At 48.5% G+C, this 22,675-nt stretch overlaps 1 protein-coding gene across 2 annotated transcripts; it reads right to left on the bottom strand.

Annotated features, from left to right (window-relative positions):
• Positions 1–1,456: 1,456 nt before the first annotated feature.
• On the bottom strand, positions 1,457–21,080 carry TPC1 (two-pore channel 1). Of its 2 annotated transcripts, XM_048708298.2 has the most exons (25): positions 20,626–21,079; positions 20,020–20,179; positions 19,797–19,940; positions 19,461–19,568; positions 18,950–19,045; positions 18,264–18,373; positions 17,590–17,650; positions 16,992–17,158; positions 16,801–16,906; positions 16,603–16,680; positions 15,741–15,802; positions 8,322–8,394; positions 7,910–7,975; positions 7,421–7,561; positions 6,706–6,763; positions 5,467–5,574; positions 4,856–4,919; positions 4,010–4,178; positions 3,685–3,749; positions 3,131–3,221; positions 2,898–2,984; positions 2,529–2,600; positions 2,406–2,446; positions 2,231–2,322; positions 1,457–1,954 (listed from the first exon to the last, which is right to left on the bottom strand). In XM_048708298.2, exons 3-24 carry the CDS (start codon positions 19,878–19,880, stop codon positions 2,241–2,243), a joined length of 1,989 nt encoding a protein of 662 aa, XP_048564255.2. In that variant the 5' UTR covers positions 19,881–19,940; positions 20,020–20,179; positions 20,626–21,079; the 3' UTR covers positions 1,457–1,954; positions 2,231–2,240. The 2 variants fall into 2 exon arrangements, with proteins under 2 accessions (XP_048564255.2, XP_048564253.2); XM_048708296.2 differs by lacking the exon at positions 20,020–20,179 and having other exon boundaries at positions 20,626–21,080.
• Between the last annotated feature and the right edge of the window lie 1,595 nt (positions 21,081–22,675).

The following is a 22,675-nucleotide window of genomic DNA, read 5'->3' as shown; positions in this document are numbered from 1 at the left end:
TCCACACGACCATGGTCACAGGGCAGCACCCAGGCACGGGCTTTGCCCAAGAGCACTGTGACACCACCCCCAGAGCCGCTGCCCCGGCATCCAAGACCTCGACGCCACCTACCCAGTTACCCAGCGCCACGCCACCTATAGAGACGGGTGGAAAGGCCCCACCTTTCGCACCCCTGAGCTGCCCCCAACCAGCCGCCATCGGCCCGTCCTGCTGCCGGGCACGAGACGGGCGCGGCCCTGCTGCCGGGCGCGAGACGGGCGCGGTCCTGCTGCCGGGCGCGAAACGGGAGCGGTCCTGCTGCCGGGCGCGAGACGAGCGCGGTCCTGCTGCCGGGCGCGAGACGGGCGATGGACCACGGCTAGGAAAAGCCCAGTCCATCAACGGAAGTGGAGCGCGGGCGACGGGGAGAGGAATCGAAGGCCGCCGCATGCCGCCTACAGACGAACCGACGCCGAAACATGCCGGAGCAGCAGCCACGCCAGGCCACTACCCATCCCGCGCCGCCCGCCGGACTCCAGGCACTGAATCCGCCGGGTACGCAGCCACCAGATCGGCCAGCGCACCGGTCGCACCACCTGCGCCGCCGTACACACCACCACACCTGCGCCGTCACCTCCCCCAGCCAGGACGGCCAAGGCAGAGGAGGCCGCCCGCAGCCGCGCCACCCACGGCCCGCGCCACCCGAGGGCCAGATCTGGTCGAGCAAGCCACCGCATCCCGTCCCCAAGCACACCCCCCCACACACACACACGACGCCCGTCACGCCGCCGCCACTGCACCAGCACGCCGCCGCGCTGCCGCGCTCGCCGTCAAGCGGGGCACCCCGACCCACCGGCCTCGGCCCGCCCCGAGCTCGACGCGAGAGGGGACAGGGACTCCCCGCCGCCGCCGGCGACAACCAGGCTTCGCTTGGCCGCGCCCTCTGGCGGCGGCGAGGGGAAAGGGGAAGAGGGAGGGGGGACCCGGCCGGCGGCGGCTAGGGTTTCCTCCCGGTCGCGCGCGGGGCGACTCGGGAGGGGAACGGGGAGCTGCTCCAGATTTATCTATTTTTATCAATGACTCCTCCAGTCGAAACTACTATACAGACGACTTTTCCTTGGACGATTTGTGGACGACACTAAATCTGCGGCTGGGCTGCACTTTCTGCTTTGCATGGACGGTTCTAACCAATATCGTCGTGCAGGCATCGGCTTGACTTTGTCGTGTGTTAACGTGTTGAGCCAAGCTAGCTCGCTATCTAAACGAGCTCTAGCGAGTCAGCCGAGCTGACTCGACTCACTCAAATTCCACCTCTAGGAACTACTCCGCTTGGCACTCGCCTAAGGAGATGGTGGGGTTCTGCCTGCCGGTCTCCACCATTACCTCTACGCCACAGAAAGGAAAACAAAACAAGAGAGGCCCAACCAGATGTTCATTTTCCTCTAAATCTGGAGGAATGTGTTAGACATGGAAATAGGAGGTCAACAAAATGCCCAGTATTTCAACTGATATAAGACCAGTTACAGAAAAATGTACCAGAGCCTGTAGTGTCATATATTGATAGTATTTCAACTGATATAAGATTAGTTACAGAAAAAAGCACCAGAGCCTGTAGTATCATATTGATTTCCAGTACAGTTCCTTTTGCTTTATACAAGTTGCTGACTACACTTTGAAGTGGTGACTTGAACTCTTCTTTAGTTGCTTGTTGGTATGTTGACTGAGACGGAGTGGTGACTTGAACTCTACCAAACTCTTATCAGCCTGACAGAGAGCAGTATCAAATCGACCCGATACAAATACGCATATTCGATGTATTTCTTGATACTGAAAGAGGAAGTAAATCGAGTCCGTTACAGCACTACTCAGAAATTTATCGCGGCTGCAACATACTCCGTGCTTGGGAATATACTGGCTGTAATCATTCATGTACTTTTTCACCAGGAAGCGTCCGTGTATTTTCTTGCTTCCATCCTAGCAGAACCGAATAAAAATAACCGAGAGTTATAACCATTAAAGCACAATGAGGGCAGCACCGACAGAACGTAATCATTAAAATAATGTAGGCGAACTAATGCCAGGTACCTAACCAGTAAGACATTTAGTAAAAAGACATCAACAAATAACAAACACTAGGAATGAGCTAGTGTCTGGCATGGATAATATCATACACTAAAAACATCTAAGTTCATGAATTTGATTATTTTAGCACAATTATATGGAAGTTCTGAGTGAGAAGCAGGATAATACCAGTCATTGTTCAAGAGTTTTGAGATCCATCAAGTTCATTGCTCAGCATATGGTGCAGAAGAATATCAACCATCGTACCCTTTGACCTCACACTACAACACATAAATGATAAGACCGCAAAGCCTGCCACCGTATGTTGATATATAATAATAGAAAATAACAAGATCTACATTACCGCATAGACCGGCGTTTCTTTATTCCTCCAGACGTAGGATTCTGCAGGTGATGGAGAGTGTCCTAAAATATCAGCCATTTCAATCCGGATAAAAAGTAGCTTAACTATTCATCCCATTCTCACCTGGATATCAACCTCTTCACCTTTCTCCAGTTCCATCTCAGCAAAAAATGCCTCCAACACAAATGCTACAATCTACGAAGATAAAAGAAATACAAAATTTATAATCAGTAACTAAACATCTAATAACATATAATGAGCTACTACCTCCGATCCATAAAAAGTGTCGCAGTTCTGAACTAAACCCAGTTCAAAACTGCGACACTTATTTTAGATCGGAGGGAGTACAATTCTTGGAAATATCCACTTCTCAACAAAGTTCTAGCCATGCGCAGGTCAGTCATTCAAAATCTAAAATTATGCGAAGTTAGAAACTTATGTCATGCATGTTACTGGATGAACAAAAAAATGAGGATCTATTTAAGATCTTACCAGATTAAGCAGTAGTAATATTGAAATAAGGTAAAAGCTGACAAAATAAATCAGGCTCCAAGAACTTCCAGTCAGTTGCCAATAACTCTGAAAGTATTAGAAAGAAAGATAAAGAAACACAGGTTAGAAAATACAAAAATCTGTTCAGTATTTTTACCAGATGTCTTCGCATTGATTAGGAAGACAATCCTGACCACTTTAATTCATTTTATAGAACAGAGAAATATTCTTACCTCCATCCATACTTGCCAATTGCCCATCACTAACAAATTGAACAGAGTAACCATACCACTTGGATAGTCATTGAAGTTAAAAAGAAGATAACTGAATATGTCAAGGGAAAAAATGCAAGAATTATGTGAAACAGATACATTTCAAAAGCATGATTTAGGTTTAGCATAGCAGTTAAGTGGTCCATGACAAATGATAAAAAAATAACTCGTAAATTTACCATAGCAAGGCCAGTAGCAGGCTAGCCGGTAACTTGGCGGTTACCAGCCGAGTGCCTTATCTATTCTAGCTTGATATTTGTTTATAACATATATTTTTCCTCATATTATTGTGGTTTTTTGGTTTTATATGAGCATTAAATTGTTGTTTCATGTCAATTCATATGAAAATTTGAAAACATCTCTTTCAGACTGACATTATATTACCAATCCGAGCTAGGACGGCCAGTAAGCGCCAGTTACAGAGGTTAGCAACGACGTATTTGAATCATTGGCCACAAGAAACTGTAAAATTCCTAGTGGAATCCCAACAGTGGAAGAAGAACAAACAAGGATACTCATTATTGAAGAGGTCCGTTTCTTCTAGTGTTGGGTTTCCAGCATACACGATGCCCCCAAAAATCTGCAAATGAAACAGACTAAACTATCAGTTCACAAATAGTAACATGTCAAAAGTGCTAGTGATATTTCAACAGTGAAGATGTCCAGTTCAGATTAGGATAAGTTCAACTCAAACAACAGTAGTAATTAGTGCATGGGTAAGCTGTGAACAAAGAAAGAAAAAATAGCAATAACTGGCACAAATAACAAACTATTGTATGTAGGTGGATCATTGTCCAAAGAACAGATTGGATCTTAAACTTAATATGCAAACATTCTAACCTGCAAACCAAGGGAGCAGTACATGCAAAGAACACAGAATACTATCCCCAAATATGGCATCAAACTAGACATCAGGGTAAAGAATGTTGCAACAAATGCTCTGAAACGTTGAACTTGCAGCAAAATTCTTGTTAAGCGCAACACCCTTCCAAGGAGAAGATATCGAATCCTGTTGGGCAAACATCAAATGAAAGTTACATATCTGACCGCAAGATCGCAAAGATTGAGCAAACAAGATAATGTCAGATTCTTTCAGATGTGATAGCTCGAAACATTTCAAAGTAGCTAAATGTTGAAATGGTAATTCCAACAAGTACGGCTCATCACTACATATATCTCAGGGGGTTAATTTCTGCTTGCAGTTTCTTGTTACAGTGGAATCAAAGTCAGTGGCGGAGCCAGGAAAATTGTATCAACAGGGCCGAATGATGTTAAAACTGCTCGGGGAGGGCGAAGCCAATGAAAAACATGCTTTTGACAGGAAATAATCACTAATTTTAGCGCTATTCATCAGCAAATTAGCACTACATCTCTGATGTTAAGGGGGGGGAGGGGGGGCCAGGGCCCCTGCTGCCACCCCCCCCCCCCCCCCCCCCCCAAAATCGCCGTCATACCAAGAAGCATACTTTAGTTTGGTTGAACTGGTTCTAGCCTTGTGGGCCATTATCGTAGAGCATGAGGTTTAGGACTGGGTTTTGACCTCATAAGACACATGGAGGTCATTCATTTTTGTTCTAGAATTTTAATAAGAAGAGCACACAGGATACTGGAATGGAAATATTATCGATACGTATGGTGACTTGACTAAAATTTGTAAAGTAATGCATCCAAAATAGTTAAAATTACCATTCTCCATTTGAAAGAAAGGGAAGCTTTGACGGGAAGGCAAATGTTAGAGTCTCTCCAATAACTACAAGGAAATCATATGTTAGATTACTACAAGAATATAATGTAAGATATACTAGCTTCCATTGAAAAGTTATTAAAGATATGAAATACTCAAACAATAGTACTCCCTCCGTAACCTGATATAAGACGTTTTTTGACACTGTCAAAAACGTCTTATATTAAGTTACGGAGGGAGTAGCTGTTAACTTATTTTCAGTGCATGCATGGAGGAACAATACAGCTCCAGGATAGACAAAAGCTTAACTTTAACAAGAACCATGCATTATATTTCTTTAGATCATACATATTGATTTGTAAGTTGATGACTCTGATCAATGGTGAATCAATTATGCTCGATCATATGTTTTCCATAATCTTGTATACACAATTACTAGATGTAGTTTTCTTTTCTTTTTATGAATCCTATAGAGTTGTGAAAAGGATCTGATTCCTCCCGTTTGAACCAAAATATTCTTAGTGCAGATGTTTTTCTTAACAATACAAGATAAAAGGTATCGATAGAAGAAACCGAATAAAATTTCCTCGAAGAGAACGTGTGATAAACTTACATATAGTCCAAGTAAGCACAAAATCAAATTTGTTTTGGCCTTCCATCCAATAAGCACCAAATCCTAACGAAAATATTTTCAGTGCCATCTCGGCTACATAAATCCATCCTGCAAAATATTACTTCAATTAACATCTCAATATAAATTTTCCAGGAAGATGAAAAAAACATCAATAAAATATGTTAACTGACTGGTGAGGTGCCAACAGGAAAGACGAAAGGGGACAATAATGAAAGAAGTGTGATGTGAAGTCCAAGTGTTGCCGTGCAACACATGCACCAAGCAAATGTGGCGGGGAAGTGTGATTCTGCAGAATACAAGCTAAGGCTAATATGTACTGCCACACTTTTTAGGCCACTGCTAGCATATGCTCTGGGCATTAATGCACTAAAGTTCTACTAAAAGAGGTGACCTCTAGAACGAGTTCATCTTTCATAACTTAATTTACTTTTGAGAACACATCACTCGAATATATGATACAACTACGATATTGATTCGTTTAAATTCTGATATTCCAATATATAACTTGCTCAAGTTCTGCTCGTTTTGTACCTTACAACCAGTGTGACTAACCAAGGTTCGATATGAATCATGCAGTACACCATTACAGCCTAAACTTGGAGCAACACAAAGATGCTTAAGTATGACATTCCACCGGGATAAAAATGGCTTGCTCAAGTTCTGCTCGTTTTGAACCTTACACCCATTGTGAATTTGTGACTAAACATGCTTCCATATGAATTATGTAGAACACCATTACAGCCTAAACTTGGAGCAACACAAAGATGCTTACATATGGCATTCTACCTGGAAAAGAAACTGCTATAAAAGGGAAAAAGGTTGAGATGGTTTTGGAAGCCAACAAGATGATAATATATGTTATTCAAGTATGTTGGAATCAGATAATGTACACCTTTTATTCGGAAATAAATGACACTTTGGACATAGGCACGGTCTCCATTGTGCAACTTCTACCATTACTTTTCATATAAATATGTCAGAGAAAAAAATAAAATCATGCTATTGCGGTAATATTCTTCACGATAGATCTAATGGTATTATTTTCACCTATCCAATTTCAATATATTAATAGTCAACGTCAGAGAAACATTTGACAGCGTCCTTTCTAGGACATGATATACTTCCCAGCGGAAGTTATATTAGGTATAAATTCATCAGATAAAATCATAATGCTGCTTACATAGAACTGTTGAAACAATGTCACCACAAGATCCTTACCAAGAAAGAACTCTACTTCCTGCCACGTTTCCTGTGAGGAGCTGTTTTCTATATCAAGCTGCAAATATCACATTAGCAAAGAGATTGTCAGGGATAGTTTGCAATTGTAAGTTCAATTGTTTTGATTTTTAGTTGTAAGAGGATGGTGGGTTGCAAACATTTATGCTACCAACTATTCATCACTTAGCAAACATGCACACGAGAGCGGACAATAAGAAATGAAGAAAAAATAGCTACTTCAAACTTCATTTCGATTATTATTTTTGCTCACAAATAGGACTCCCAACAGTTATAACCTTTTCACTTACAAAATACCCAAAGTCCTATAATTAACAAAGCTCATGTCGTGCCAATTTTTAATTAATACCGTTGTTAACAAATCAGGCTTCTTCTCATAAGTTCATCATTTCTAACAAAAAAATATTCCAATTTGGACACCGTAGTTAATGAATAATGCTGCAAACACTTGCTCCCAACTAATGTGAAGAATTGTTTTTTCTTTTACTATATTGGACAAAGAGCATTGATCTTTCTTTTTCACAAAACTTCGGTGCATAAGTTGCGAGAATTGAAAATATTATGGTTCTACCTATCAGATATATGCCCATCATAGATCATATATCATATTTATTGGTCAATCATCATATCACACCACCAAGTATAGCATTTATACAACTGTCGATTCAAAAAATTGTAAATGTAAAAGATTTCATACCGTTGTTTCGATAATGACGGCAACTAGGTTTACCAGAAGAACGAAAATAATAATGTACTCAAACACCCGGCTCCGCACAAAAGATTTCAACCTCCCACAAAGTGGTGAATGGTAGAATGGGAACTTTTCCAGATAAGACGGCTGCAAACATGTGTACAACACTGAGTCAAATAATTCAGAATGTTGGTTACAGTAACACGGTATTAACATAAAATAAATATATATTTAAATTTCAAAGTATTACTACCCCTGGTACAAAATAAATTTATATCCTTGCTAATCAAACCTTTCAAATTTTCACCGTTCATATATTTACACAACAGGCAGATTATGCTTAAAGTCTAATTGCTATTCTTCAATTGCAGTTCTAGAACTTTTACTGAAATACTATATTAAAATTAACAGCCAAAGGTGTACATCAGTAACCGCATCATTTTTGTAACACGGAAAATGTATGGGATCATGAATGCCAAAGTAAGAACAATATACCGGTGGTTCTTTCTGAAATTTTATTGCAATGGTATTGCATAGGTCAGCAAATTCTTCGGAGGTAACCTGGACAAGATAAATAAATTAGAACAAATAGGCACCAAAATCTGAGTTGAAGAGGACTCAGACATGGGCGGTGAGGGAGTACACCCCCGCCTCCCACCAACAAAGCTAAGCTCAGTTCCTTGCAACTATTGACCAAGGTTCAGGCATTTGTAAATCTTAACAGAAACTCTAAATTCAGATTGCAAAATTATTTCTGCGCCAACTCTTGTATTTGCATGTACCATCAGTTGGAGCAAGCAACATTATGAATATGTCATTCTTTCTTCAACACAATACTAAACAATATTATGTACTTGCTGACTTCACAAAGCAAAACATGCCAACTGAACATAAGAAGAACACATACCTTGAAATCACCACTTCGATCAAGCTCGGCAAAAATTAATTCAAAATCTTCCCTTGAGGTTTTTGGTAAGGACCTACAAAAGTGAAATAAGTTATGTGATAGCCATAGCTGGCAGAGGAGCTAGCACAAAAGAATATGAAAATATCTCAATACTTGTTTCGTCTCAACTTTGGTATTATCACGTTGCTTCCAAAAAAAGGAGGATGCGGTGCGAACTAAGTATTTTAGGCCAAACTGTTTGATGAACGTAAGCTTTAGATCTTTTACGGAAGTTCGAACTAATAGGGTATTAACTATTGTTCATTCTGTTGTTCGACCAGCGCAAACAGCCTTCGTGCACGGACGACACATTCTGGAGGGAGTGGTTGTCCTACACGAAACTATTCACGAACTCCACTCCAAGAAACTCAACGGAGTTATTTTTAAAGTGGACTTCAAAAAGGCTTACGATAAAGTCAACTGGCCGCCGCCGGCCTCCTAGCTCCCTTAGCCCCCTTCCCCTGCCTCCCTGTCATGGAATCCACCGGTGCCGCCCCTACCGACCGTTGAGCGACCCTCTCCGGCGAGCGCGTGTCCTCTGGCGACCGCTAGCTCAGCTCGGAGAGCGAGTCCTCGACGCGCTCCTACAGGGACGTCGCCCTCACCCCACCGGCCCCAGCGGAGTCGCCGGCTGCGAGGGGCCCTGGCCGCACTGCGCCGGCCGCCCGCTCGGAGGTCCACCGCGTCTCTGGCGGAGCCGTGCTCGACGCCGAGGGGTTCCAGCAGCTGCGGCGCAAGAACCGCTGCTACCGCCGGCCGAGCCAGGATGGCACCCCCAGCCCATCGCCTCCTTGCCGTCGCAGCCCGTCTCCGGAGGAGGTGGCTGGGCTGTGCTTTCGCTGCCTCGACCACCGCCACAGGGTGCACGACTGCACCAACGACGTCCGGTGCAGGCGCTGCCTCACCTCGGGCCATGAGTCTCGTGACTGCGACATGCGGCGCAACGACGGCACGCGCCCACGCCGTGACACCCCTGGCCGTGACGGCCCAGCGCCGCCCCCTCCCATGCGTCGCCACGCCGCCACTGGCCACCGCCCCACTGCCGCGCCCTGACGCGCCTGTGCGGGTCATCATGGCGCAGTCCACGGAGATGGAGGAGTCCGAGCGGGTTCTTGGCCGCGCCATGGTGGCCTCCATCACCGGCAACAGGCCGCAGGTGGCCGCGGCCGAGGTGGCCGAGCTGCTCCTCCGCTCTCTCGAGCTCTCCGAAGGCGACTTCACCGTGCACGAGCACCACCCCGAGGACTTCCTCATCTTCTTCTCCTCCCTGGACACCATGCGTCGTCTTAATGGTGAGCACTTCATCAGCTCGCCTCGGTTCGCTCTGTCGCTGAGGCCATGGTGCAAGCTGGCGCACGCTGGCGCTGGCGGGTTCGAACACCGCCGTCGAGCTCGAGCTCCGCGGCATCCCCGCCCAAGCCTGGCATCTCTCCACCGCCGAGCACATCCTCGGGGAGAGCTGCTGGATTGAGAGGCTGCATCCTCGCACGCGTTCTCGTGAGAACCTGGCGGTCTTCCACTTGTCTAGCCGCGTGCATGATCCAGCCGACATCCGCCTGGCCGCCATTCTGGAGATTGTCGAATTGCTGCCAGCTCGCGTCCCCTCAGAGGCGCCGGAGATCAGGACACTCATGTACCCCATCTCCATTGCGCTCGTGCGCACCACCCCACTCCAGGCGCTCCCGCCCGGTGTTCAGGGCAACGACGACCCCGGCCGGGGCGGCGCTGGCTACGGGCACGGCCAAGGCCAAGGCCCCGGCACGGACGGGCGCGGCGCCGTGGCAGAAAGCGCAGAAGAACTGATGCTGCACCGGGCGGCCGAGCCAACGGCATGGCCATGGACGCGCATGCATGGCGCGCCTGCGACCGCTCGGGGCGGACCGACGGGCTGAACACGGCAACCTCCTGGCCTCAGCCGGCGTCGGCGGCGGTGGCGTCGGCGGCGGTGGCGCCGCCCGCCCGGCCGTTGAGGGATGCCATGATGTCGTGGCCAGGTCAGCATGGCCCCACGCACTCTCGTCGTCGTGCTAAAAGAGGAAAGAAAGGGGGAAGAAGGGGCCCGCGCCAGCAGACTTTGGCGACAGGCCAGACGCAGGCAGCTGCCGCTACCGCTGACAGCGCCAGGACGGCTGCGCAGGCGCCAGCTGGCGAGCTCCCACTGGTGGCTGGCGCATCGGAAGGCCAAGGAATTTCAAACCCGGGCTCTCCCCATGATCCCGAGGACGATTCCGCGGGGCCCGCTCCTGCCGCGGCTAATCCAATGCCTTGTCGGGATCTTGCCCTTTTGAGCCAGGTCCCAGACTCCCAGCCCATGGCGCCAGAGGGATCAGAGAGGCCAGGATCGCCTGCCGCCTTGTCGGGGCAAAGTGGCATCTCGCCCACTCTTGTCGCCCCGGCGGGTCCAGGAGCCGCCGCTGACCGGTCTACGTTGGCCCTTGGCCCCACACCGGCGATTTCGGCGGGAGAGGGCACACCGGTTCCCGCCCCACCCGTTCTCGCGCACGCGCCAGAGGCCTCCCCCGTTGCTGATGCTGGGCCAAATAGAGCTGGGCCGCCCGATGCCGAGCCCACGTCTCCCACACTGCTGCCGCTTGGGGCGGCCGCTGGTCCGCCAGCCGCTGGATCGCTAGACGCGGTGGCCCCGAGCCCAACCCTTATGCAGCGGCCCCCGGGTTTCTTCACGCCCGCGCCCAACGCTGATCGCCGCCCGTCGGGTCGCAGCCCACGCTCTCCGGCACCTGGGCGGTTCGCATCGCCGCCAATCACGATGCAACGATCTCGCAGTCGTGTGACCACGCCGCAGGCCTGGACGCTTGGCGAGTTTCTTGCTGCCGCCACGAAGCACATCAGCGCGTCGCTGCCTACTCCTGGAAAGAGGCCACGTCGCCCCCTCAACTTTGCCCCTCGGCGAGGCCGTTCCGCAGTTGCCGCCACGACTGCGATGGCGCCGCCGACGGCAGAACGGAGGGCCCATGTGCAGATCCTGCGCACCCTGGGGATTGTGGGCATCAACCAGAAGATCACAGCAGTTGAGATGAAAGCCTACGACGACATGTTTGCGGCGCCAATCCCCATGTCTGTGCTCAAGGCCATCGCCGCCCTGGTCGACCGGGTGATCCCAGCATGCTTCACGTCCCCCGCGCGCGAGGCCGTTGCCAGCTTGTGCTAGACCTGCCGGCACGCTCACCGTCGACCCCTTGCTCATGGATCACGGACTTAAGATCGCTGTTTGGAACGTTCACGGACTCAACTCGCGCGCCCGGCGCACTGCCATTCGCTCTTTGTTGGGTACTACCGGCGCCTCTACTGTATGCCTACAGGAAACTAAAATGGCTTTGATCTACTCGTCCATCGTGCTTGACATCCTCGGCTCCGAGTTCGACGACTACACGTACCTCCCGGCTGATGGCACACGAGGCGGCATCCTCCTCGCCTGGAAGAGCAGGGCTGTCTCGGTCTCCGACCCCCTGCTCACCCAGAACGCGCTCACGGCGAAAGTGTCCGTGGCTTCCGGGACGCCGTGGTGGCTGACGACGGTCTATGGACCACAGGACGACGCTGATAAAATCCTGTTCCTCAGGAGCTGCGCGACATCCGTGCGGCATGCCCCGGTCCGTGGATGCTCTGCGGTGATTTTAATCTCATATACCGCGACGAGGACAAAAACATGGGTGGCCTGCATCAGCGCATGATGGGCAGATTTCGCCGCGCCATCAACGACCTCGCCCTAAAGGAGATCTACCTCAATGGGCGTCGCTTCACTTGGTCGAACGAGCAATCGCCACCCACGATGGTGCACCTGGACCGCGTTCTGTGCACCTCGGATTGGGAAGATGCGCACGGCGAATGTCACCTCCGATGCCTTGCTTCGGTGGTGTCGGATCACTGCCCATTGCTGTTGGATTGCTCTCCCATGCCGTCGGCTCACAAACGCTTCCACTTCGAGGACTACTGGCTCCGGCTGGACGGCTTCCACGACACCGTGGCCGCGGCCTGGGGCTCGGTGCACGACGACGACCCCTTTCGGCGGCTGGTCAAACGCCTCCAGGCCACTGCGCGCCGCCTCTCGAGTTGGAGCGCCAAGTCCACGGGCAACATTCGGGACAAGCTGGCCATATCCCGTGAGCTGATCTTGCGCTTCGACAAGTCGCGGGAGGACCGAGCGCTCTCGCCTCCGGAGGAGTGGCTGCGCAAACAGCTCAAGCTCACCTATCTCGGCATGGCCTCCATGGAGCGCACGATTGCTAGGCAGCGCGCCCGCATCGCGTCTCTCAAAGACGGCGACGCCAACACGAGTTTTTTCCACCGGCAATGCTCCTTCCGCTGGCAGAAAAACCGTGTGCACAACCTTGTGGTGGACGGGCAGGTGCTCTCTGGCCACGAGGAGATGGCAAACGCTGCTTTCATGCATTTCGATGGCTTGCTGGGCACCGCCGTTGACCGGGAACGCACGCTGGACCTTTCCCAGCTCATCGCCCCAAGTGACCTCGAATGCCTCGATGCGCCCTTCTGCCAGGAGGAGATTTGGGAGGGAGTCAAGCGGATGCCGGCGCGCAAAGCGCCCGGGCCAGGCGGCTTCACCGCGGAGTTCCTGCGCGCTTGCTGGAGCATCATCCGGCAGGATGTCTGGGACGTTTTCGAGCTGCTCTACGCTCTGCGAGGGCGCAGGTTCAGTAAGCTCAACCAAGCGTTGTTGACCCTGCTGCCCAAACGCGCAGATGCCCACAAGCTCGGCGACTATCGGCCGATATGCCTCATCCACATCGTGGCCAAGATCTTCGCGAAGGTCCTGTCCTTGCGCCTAGCTCCCAAGCTCGACACCCTTGTCAGCCGCAACCAAAACGCGTTCATCGCCGGGCGGAGTCTTCACGACAACTTCATTCTCGTCCGGCAATCCCTCAAGATGCTGCATCAACTGGGGGCGCCCAGGATCATGCTTAAGCTCGACCTCACGCGTGCCTTTGACTCCATCTCCTGGCCCTTCCTCTTCGAGGTGCTGCGCCAGTATGGATTTGGGGACAGATTCAGAGAGTGGCTGGCCATTTTGCTGTCCTCGGCGAGCACCCGTGTCATGCTCAACGGTGTTCCCGGCCCGCCAATCTGGCATCGCCGCGGTCTGAGACAAGGCGACTCCACCTCCCCGCAACTCTTCGTGCTCGCGGTGGACACACTTGGGAGGCTGATGCGTCGCGCCCTCCAGACGGGCATCCTCCAGCAGCTGCACCCCCGGCGCGCCATCCCGGCAATCTCTCTCTACGCCGACGACGTGATGCTCTTTTGCCATGCTAATGCCGAGGAGATTTCCGCCGTCAAAGGCATCCTTGACGTGTTCGGCATGGCGTCCGGGCTCCGGGTGAACTATACCAAGAGCTCTGCCACGGTGATACACGGCGATGAGTCGACGACGGGGCTATTGGAGCTGCTTGGGTGCCCGGTCGTGACCTTGCCGGTCACCTATCTAGGCATTCCGCTCACCATCCGCCGCCCCTCTACGGCCCAGCTGCAGCCCCTCGTCGACGCGGTGGCCGGCCAACTCCCTTCATGGAAGGCATGGCTGATGAACAACGCCGGACGGCTGGCGCTCGTCAAGTCGGTCCTCAGCACGATCCCGATTCATCAGCTGCTCGCACTCTTGCCACCGAAGAAAATCCTTAAGCAGCTCGAGAAGATCCAACGTGGGTTCCTTTGGGCCGGCCGAGCTGATGCCCACGGTGGCCACTGCCACGTGAACTGGCGCCGGGTCTGCCGCCCGCTCGATTATGGCGGCCTTGGCGTCCGAGACCTGGAGCGCACGGGGCTCTCGTTACGGCTGCGCTGGCTATGGCTCGCGCGCACGGACGCTGAGCGAGCATGGCATGGGCTGGACCTGCAATTCACTTCGGAGGAGCGCGCACTCTTTTACGCTTCCACGACCATGGCCATTGGGGACGGCAGGACCGCCCTGTTCTGGGAGGATCGCTGGCTCGGCGGCCAATCCGTCCGCAACCTTGCTCCTTCAGTGCATCCCCAAGCATCGCCGGAAATCGCGAACTGTGGCGGAGGCCTTGGACGGCAATCGTTGGGCGCGGGATATTCAAGGTCTGCTCGGCCTTCCAGAGATTGGTGAGTACCTGCAGCCATGGCACTTGGTGCAGCAGGTCGAGTTGTCCAACGCGCCGGACAAGTTGCTTTGGAGCTGGACTGCCAATGGCGCATACTCTGCCCAGTCCTGCTACAGGGCAACGTTTCAGGGAGCAACGGGCTGCCACTCTTGGAAGCTCATTTGGAGGAGCTGGGCGCCACCCAAAGTGAAGTTCTTCCACTGGCTGGCATGCCTGGACCGCGGAGCGACTCGCCCGCCGCGGCCTGCAGCACCACCCGCGGTGTCTAGAAACATAAGTGTTCTCGCCGAGACTACCGCCTACCTATGTTTATGTTATCCCTTGGAGACTACCGCCCCATTAGTCTCATCCACATCTTTGCCAAGCTGGTGGCAAAGAAGCTAGCCACCCAGCTGTCGCCGAGGCTAGGGGCGCTGGTTGAGGAGAAACAGTGCGTGTTCATCAGGAAATGTTGCATTCATGATAATTTCATGTTTGTTCAGCAAATGGCGAGATATTTGCAGCGGCTGGGTGAGCCATGAGCCATGCTAAAGCTGGATACCGTCCATGCGTTCGATTCGGTGTTTTGGGTTGTGGGCTCTTCGCTTCAAAGTGCTTCGCGGGATAGGTTTTGGCCCACGCTTCCGTGAGTGGATTGACATCCTCCTGTACACTCAAGTAGCACGAGTGATGCTCAACGGCGAACCGGGGCCTTCGGTTTGGCACCGCAAGGGCCTGCATCAGGGCAAGACACTCTCCCCAATGTTGTTTGTGTTGGTGATTGATGCTCTCAACAGGTTGTTTGCTAGGGCCAGAGAGTTCGGGTTGCTCCTTGGCTTTGCGCCCCGCGACCTGATAATTACTGTATCGTTTTATGCAGACAAAGTCTTCATCTTCTGCCTCCTGGGTATGGGGGAGCGTTCTATCGTTCGCAACTTGCTTGCGCTCTTCGGGCATGCATAGGGGTTGCACACCAACTATGCCAAGTGCTCAGTGTCCCCCATCGGTTGTTCGGAGGAGGAGGCCCTTGAGGCAGCATAGGTTATGTAGTCTGCTACCTCCCCTAGGGCTCAAGAAGCCCTCGAGTGTGGCGCTCTAGCCCTTGGTCAACAGGATCATGGATCGCCTCCCAACTAAAGGTCTTGTACAAACTCTTCTTTCTATCAATGCACCCGCAAGGCTTGAGTTTTCTCAAGAGAAAAAAATTAAAGATCATCAAAAAGACTTACTGATGAAAAAATAATGTAGAAAGTGCTTTGATACAAACATACAGTGTAATGTATGAGGGGACTTCGGCTACCTGTACTTGTTCAGCTCATTAAGCAATGATATGCACTGTTCCCTGTCGAGATAACCCCGATTCTGATGTACAAACAACAGGCAAGATCAACAACAAACTTGAAATACAACAAATGAATGAACACAAACATGAGTTGGCACTACAGCAATATGTAACTACTAAAGTGTGAATATATTACCCACCTTTCCTCGTCAGTTCACATTAGGCATATTTCAGTTTATTTTTTATTATGGCAGCTTTAATATTTAGTTGTAGTAGTAGCTTATTTATATTGCATGTGTCAATTTCTGATTCACCAGTGACTTTATAATATAAAGTAGCTAACACTTTTTTTATGCTAGAACATTTCCCCCAAATTAGTAAGGAAACAGCTGCTTAATTGATAGAACACTTCATTCGAACTAATGGAACATTTGCTGTGAATGATGGACATTGTTTATAGATTGTCATGATATTGTGATAACAATTGGTAAAAAAAATATTTAAAACAATATGAACACCAAATATGAACTATTGGAATCTTCACACACAAAAAAAAGTTTTGTTATTTGCACTTTTTCCCTGAAGAATATTTGGGTTAACTTAAACATGGTCCAGAAACATTTTGGTGTATGTGTGTGCGTGTGGGGGGGGGGGGGGATTCGGGGATTCTTCAAAATGAGATAACGTAATTGGGTGGAACCCCAGGAACTTGTCCTAGTTGGATTCTCAAAACTGACGATTCAAGTGATTTAACTATATTCTGGCAAAGGGTTACTTGAACACCACCAGCCATTCTAAATTATATAGGAAGTTTACCAAAATACATTTGCTAAAATATAGTACATCAGTGTCCAAGAAAACATAACAACAGAACACTCACGTTGGTATCAATAAGATCAAATGCCTTCTGTAATATATTTTTCCTGATAGAGTCCACCTGAACAAGTTGCTTTGCGAACTGTATCACCAAATGAATGCCATGTTATTGTTGTATTTACTATTAGGCAGAAGAACACACAAGATTCAGAAGTAAAGAGTATAGTAAAAGCGAAGAGATAGGACACAAGTAAAAATGTACCTGCTCCTTAAAGCTATCATAGATGACAGCAAGAATCAAATTTGTCAGGAAGTAAACTCCCAAAAGCACGTAGACGATGAAAAATAGGGAATACCAGCGGGATATCCTGCTCCAAAATATGTATGGTGAACTTGCATGTGTGTCGACTGCCATTATCATAAACACATCAGAAATATTGATAACCATCTTACTTGTAAGCAGGCACCCATACATCAGGATTATTGGAGGTGGTGAAGAGGACAAACATCTGATACAGCGTTACACCATATGATGAAAAAATGGTCTTCCCTTGTGGAGTATCCTCAAATGTTACATAAGCTAGCCAGCTTGCAAATAAGAGGAACAACAGAGAGAGAGCCTACATGACATAGACGGTCTAAGGTTATACATCAAAGTGAACAGATAATGGGTTGCAAACATTAAGGTGAACATGCAGAAGCACAGGAATCGTTATGTTAAAGTAAATAGACATAAGAGTCTAAGAGATGAACATATTAGCTGTTGGTATCTCTATATTAGACCAGAAGAGGTATAATTGAAAATTATATTTGCCACAGTAAAGCACTACAAGCAAAGATGTGGAATTAACCACCCACCCTGTGTCCACCACACAACTCAACTGCATGTGCCACATACCCTTTACTCCATACATTGATCATAATTAATGAAAGATCCTCATGACTTCAATGGATAAAATTTGTAATGACTTGTCCTGGAGTGAATTTGTTAATCCTTGCACGTCTTACAATGCATAGGCATGTAGAATTTTGTGTATAGATATAACCTTACCAAAACATTGAGGTATGTCCCAATAAGACCGGCCAGTGTGATAGCACACATTCGCAGTTCCCTATTGCAGACAGAAGAACACGTTAATCTATCTGTTAAACCCATAGCATATGACATTTGTTGGATAAAAATCAGTATATATCTAAGCTCACAATCAAATTTACATTTTTTGTCCTTTATTGTATACAGAAGCACTTTAGCATACGCACCAGCTTTAGGTGCATCCTCTGTGTGTGTGTGTGTGTGGTGCGCGCGCGCGTGCATGTATACGTATCTATTATAACAATGTATCAATTATCATTAAAAGTATAGCTCATTAATTATTCTTAGATACATCAATACAAGTGTTATGAAAATATATCATTGGATTCCTTAGTTTATGCAATATACCTTTCTTATGTAAAGAAAACAGTATGCAAATAATATAACTATTATAACATATATGAACTCAAATGGATTTTTTTTGTAGAACTCACTTTGGGGTATCTAGTATTTATTAATGAAGTGTATGGAAATGACAAAGAGGTATAGCCGGTTTATCTATGTGGTATACGAGGAGAATCGCCCCCCAACCCCCACAAACACACATATTAATTATCAATATATTAAGATAGGACCTTCTCACTGTGTTCAGTAAGGTACCAGCAGTCTGGAACAAACAAAACACTGCATACCTGATAGTCATGATTAGAAACACTACGCGGATGTATGGAGCTAATCTGAAAGGTTGGGAACTAAAGGCAAACACCAGTATGTCACATGCTAAGATGAAGAGAAGAAGAATCTACAGGTAGAGCAGAAAAATGGGTAAGCCATAGTGAACTAGAAAGCAAAATCACACATCTAACACAGCAAGGTAGTCTAATAAAATTCAAGTTTGAAAATAGACTGTCAAAATATGAAAGGACCTAAACTGTGAGAAGTGTGCATGCAAAATAATATAATTAATGTACAAAAAAGGGAAAGCCCAATTAAAATTTGAACTTCAGCTCATGTTTACCAACATATAGTTTCCTAATGAAATCTTCACTCAGTCAACAACATATACTCCAACTTATTGTGTCTAATAAGTAGTAACTATTTTTCCTTGTTCCTCACTGTATTATAAGGAAGAACAGCAAGAAATGTTCAGTGTCATTTTGTCAGAAAGTTTTCCCATCTCCCATTATTTCTGCAGTAATCTAAACTTGGGCCTATATAAAAGCAATTTATTGACCTCTATTTGCCATGCATCTTTCACAGTGCATCGAAACAACATTCACTAAGCCAACTCCTGTGAATTATTAGGTTTTCTATGTTATCTGATATTTGCAGAGATGTACTGGAAAATTATGTGCTTCTGAGAAGACAGAATTGTTACCTTCAACTTATTCGTGGTGCTCCTCCAGAAAATATTTAGGCCTTCATAAGAAAGTGGACAAAAGATATCCATTACAAGAATAACAAGTGTAAGCCCCTGAAATTTAAAAAGAACCATTTACAGATCAATACATCAGATTCAGGTTTTCAGTTCTCCATATAGGTCACTACATGCTTTTGGATCAAGATATGCACATTTCATATTATGATAGGATAGCTCCAATCATACAAATTCGAGGATAACAGAATTCAGGTAGCTGAATCCACTAAAATACATATGACCTGATGCAACTAATTCTGCAACACATCTCAAAATTCAACAGATTTTTTAGCGGCCAAGTTCATTTCACTTATTTTCAGGTTGCATTGATATTCTCCATAAAAGTGGAAGTGCAATTCTCAAAGCAACTTGAGGGCTTGACTTACTAATCTAATATTGACCTGCTTTAAGATTTCTGTAATTAAGGTTTGGACGGAGCATAGAAGTACTACCCTTATGAATAAAGCCGTACCTCGTAGATGAGTGATTCAGTTTTGCTGAAGTATGGCAACTGCCCGAGAAAGTAAAGATCCCTTTGATCACAAGCCTGTAGAGCATCTTTCCGGCACCATAGAGGCTTCTGAAATGCAAGCGACAGAACTCACATCAATACCATATGGGAATCATGAGACTGTGCCTAATTTGTTCTTTATTTTGACCATGGAAAGTTTCCGCACTTAAGATGCCTGGTCACTGTTAGAATAATACAACACCAATCTTGACCTAAAGAACCTATACAAAATAATATACAGATCCCACTTTCTAAGAACTAACCTCGTGACTGTAAGAAAGAAAGAAAAGAACTAACCTCGAGAAAATTCAAAAGAATCAAAGCAAACAGGTTAAGTGACCACAGCCAGTCCAACCGGAGATACACAAAATAGAAACTCATTGCCCTCCCGAACCTCGTATCATTCAAGACATCCTCAGGGATACCAACACCATCTTCTGCCTGCCAAAGTAATTGTAATTACTAATTAGACTTTCGAGTAAGTCAAAAGATGCAAAAAAAATTAACAGATGAACAGTACGTTTTATATCACCATAGAAGCTCCAACAAATATTCTTCCCGAAAGAAAGGTTATCCAACATAGTCTGATAAGTGCAGCCTAGCTAAGATTCAGTTACCCTGATTTCCTTGCAAGAGAAAATGGGACTTGCTGTTTCAAGGCCCTTGGTGTAAGGATGTCTCTGCAATATGACTAATATTATTTCATTGTATAAGTTCGAATAGAATGTCAAATTCCATAATGTAAAATATTGGATCAACTCGTAACATGTTTTGGCACTTCATCAGATAGACAATAAGCATCTAACACACACGAACCAGCCGAGACCTAGACCCAAAAAAAACTTCCTAACCATCTCCGCACGACAGCGGCGGCCACGTGGACCTCGGCACCAGATCAGCATGCTAAGCTAGGGCCGACAATCCATCAAACACCAGTCCTACGCCACCACACTCACAGTTGCCGGCCACAACAACCAACAACACAAGCCCCTCGAGGCTAGAGCGTCTCAAGTCCCAGTTATACTCTACAGTAAACAGCTACGCTCGGCGAAACAGGGCAAAGTGGAGCAGAGGACCAGCAGAGCGAGAGAGAGCCAAGAGAGGTGGACTGGGAGTGGGAACCGACGAGGTCGACGAGAGCGGCCGCCTTCTGGTAACGGTCGCCATGGGCTAGCGCGTCCGACCGCCTGCGGTACTTCCTGGAGCCCTGCCCGCCGGCCCCGTCGCTGAGGCGGCGACTGCCGGAGGACGCCAGGCCGCGCTCCGCCGCCTCCTCGGTGATGAGAGGCGCCTCCGCTTCGCTCATCTCTCTCCCCCTGGCTAGACTGAGATGCAAGCGGAGATCTGAAGGCTGAAGCTACGAGCGGAAGTGGAACCCGAAGCGGAGGTGGAGGCGGAAGTGGATTAGTTTAAACAGGTGTTGTGTCTTGTGTGGAAATGGGAATATGGGATTAGAAGTAACCGGAACGGATCGTGTTCAGGTAGTAGTCGACCACGTTGCGGCCATCTCGACTGGCCGCATACGAAGCACAGGTCGCCCGTAATCCCGTTGGGATTAGCGCGTGGACCGACAGCGGGCAGGGAGACGGGGCACCAGCGCCCGGTAGCTCATTGGTGGACGCCGGTGTTTGGTGTTTGGCTTTGACGGTGGACGGCCGTACAGGTCGTTTGCGCGGGGGTAGCTTTCGGCACAGCTGGGGTTCGGATGGTGATGTCTGCGGGGCATTATCGTGAAGAATTTTGCATGCCCGTTCTCGTGGTGACGTGGCTGCTACAGGTGTGCAAAAAATTCTTGAGCAGTGGATGCAGACAGCATTGATACGAATCTCAAGATTCCGACCAAGAAGCGTGAGGTTGAATTTGTGTTGTCATGATTATGTTCGTACTTATGATCTGTCATGATTATGTGTGTACTTATGAGCGCCATGTGTAATGCCATGATGCAATTTTGTTAGTAAAGTTTTCTTTTTTAACCAGGCTAAGAGCATGTCTAACAGAGCCCTCACAAACTCAACCTTCAAAACAAGTTTGAGGGCTGAGAAAATGTCGTTTTGAAGACCGAAAATCTCTATTCTGTTTTGAGGGTTGGTTTGAGGGCACTGATCTGCGCCCCGGCCTTCAAACCTTCAAAATAGGCACTGGTCTGCGAACTCAGGCGGAGGCGGAGTCGAGCTCGGGCGGCGGGGCGGCGGGAGGCGGGGGGCGGTGGGGCGGACGGCGCGACAGCGGGGACGGGCTCGGGCGGGGCGGGGAGGCGGACATCGGGGACGGGCTTGGGCGGGGCGGCGGGGCAGCGGCCAAATCGAGGCGCGGTGGGGCAGCGGGGGACGGCGGCGACGCGGCGGGGAGGCGGGGGACGGCGGTGGCGGTCGAATCGAGCGCGCCGGCGCCGGCGGCTCCCGGTCGGGTGGAGGAGGAGGGGAGGCAGTTGGGGGAAAATTCCCTCCCGCGTGCGCGCGTTGACCGAAATGCAGGCGCCTTCAGTTTTGCCTCTCAATCTGCACTAGTGCAGGTCTAGTGGGGAAATGAGGGTGCAGCCTTCAAAAAAATTTGAGGGTCTGAGGGTTCTGTTCCGCGCTAAGTTTCGGCCTCAACCCTTAAAAAACAGTTATTTTGAGGGTTTGACGAATTTGAGGGCTCTGTTAGACATGCTCTAACCCCCTTTCCATTACTGAGAATGGAAGTCTCACAGGAGACAGGAAAAGGAAGGGAAAGCGAGTTCAATGCATTGTTGGAAAACCCACTACAACTGTCCGACATTGAAACGGCTGCTATGGAGCGAAACCTAGCAGCACCATGATCAAACTAGCCCTATTAAAACAGAGGGAAGCAGTGGTTCAGGGCGCAAATAAAGCCCACGACATGGCAAAAGCAACAAGCTAAGATGAGCTACCAATAACGCTAGACAAAAGCAAAGCTTCGGGCAGATTGCACGACCACCAACGAACTCCAGCAGCAAGCGTCAAAGTTCAGATTCAGCCTTCTCCAGTTGGCTTATGGGTTGCGTCACATACCCTCAACAAATGCATCGTCCCTGCACGGATCATCTCGGTTGCACTTTGCATCGTCTTTGCGTCGCCTTCTTTCTGGAGACCTGCCCAATACAACAAAAAGGAGCAAGCGGTAAACACAATCTCAAAAGAAGATTTGATCATCTTTTTCTCAAAAGTAGCTCG

The sequence above is a fragment of the Triticum urartu genome, chromosome 3A (assembly GCF_056163025.1).
Source record: "Triticum urartu cultivar PI428250 chromosome 3A, HENAU_Tu73, whole genome shotgun sequence".
NCBI classification, from domain to species: domain Eukaryota; kingdom Viridiplantae; phylum Streptophyta; class Magnoliopsida; order Poales; family Poaceae; genus Triticum; species Triticum urartu.
The sequence above is the reverse complement of the archived record's forward strand: the minus strand, read 5'-3'. Positions and strand labels throughout refer to the sequence as shown.

What these genes read in the sequence shown, in the direction of transcription:
- TPC1 (XM_048708296.2), bottom strand. Translation starts at nt 20,805, where the DNA reads ATGAGCGAAGCGGAGGCGCCTCTCATCACCGAGGAGGCGGCGGAGCGC. An exon ending in ATCGAAGTGGTGATTTCAAG is followed by an intron (nt 7,976 to 8,321) that starts GTATGTGTTCTT and finishes TATCTTGTCCAG; the next exon opens with GTTACCTCCGAAGAATTTGC. An exon ending in TTTCTTTCAAATGGAGAATG is followed by an intron (nt 4,179 to 4,855) that starts GTAATTTTAACT and finishes TTTGCCCAACAG; the next exon opens with GATTCGATATCTTCTCCTTG.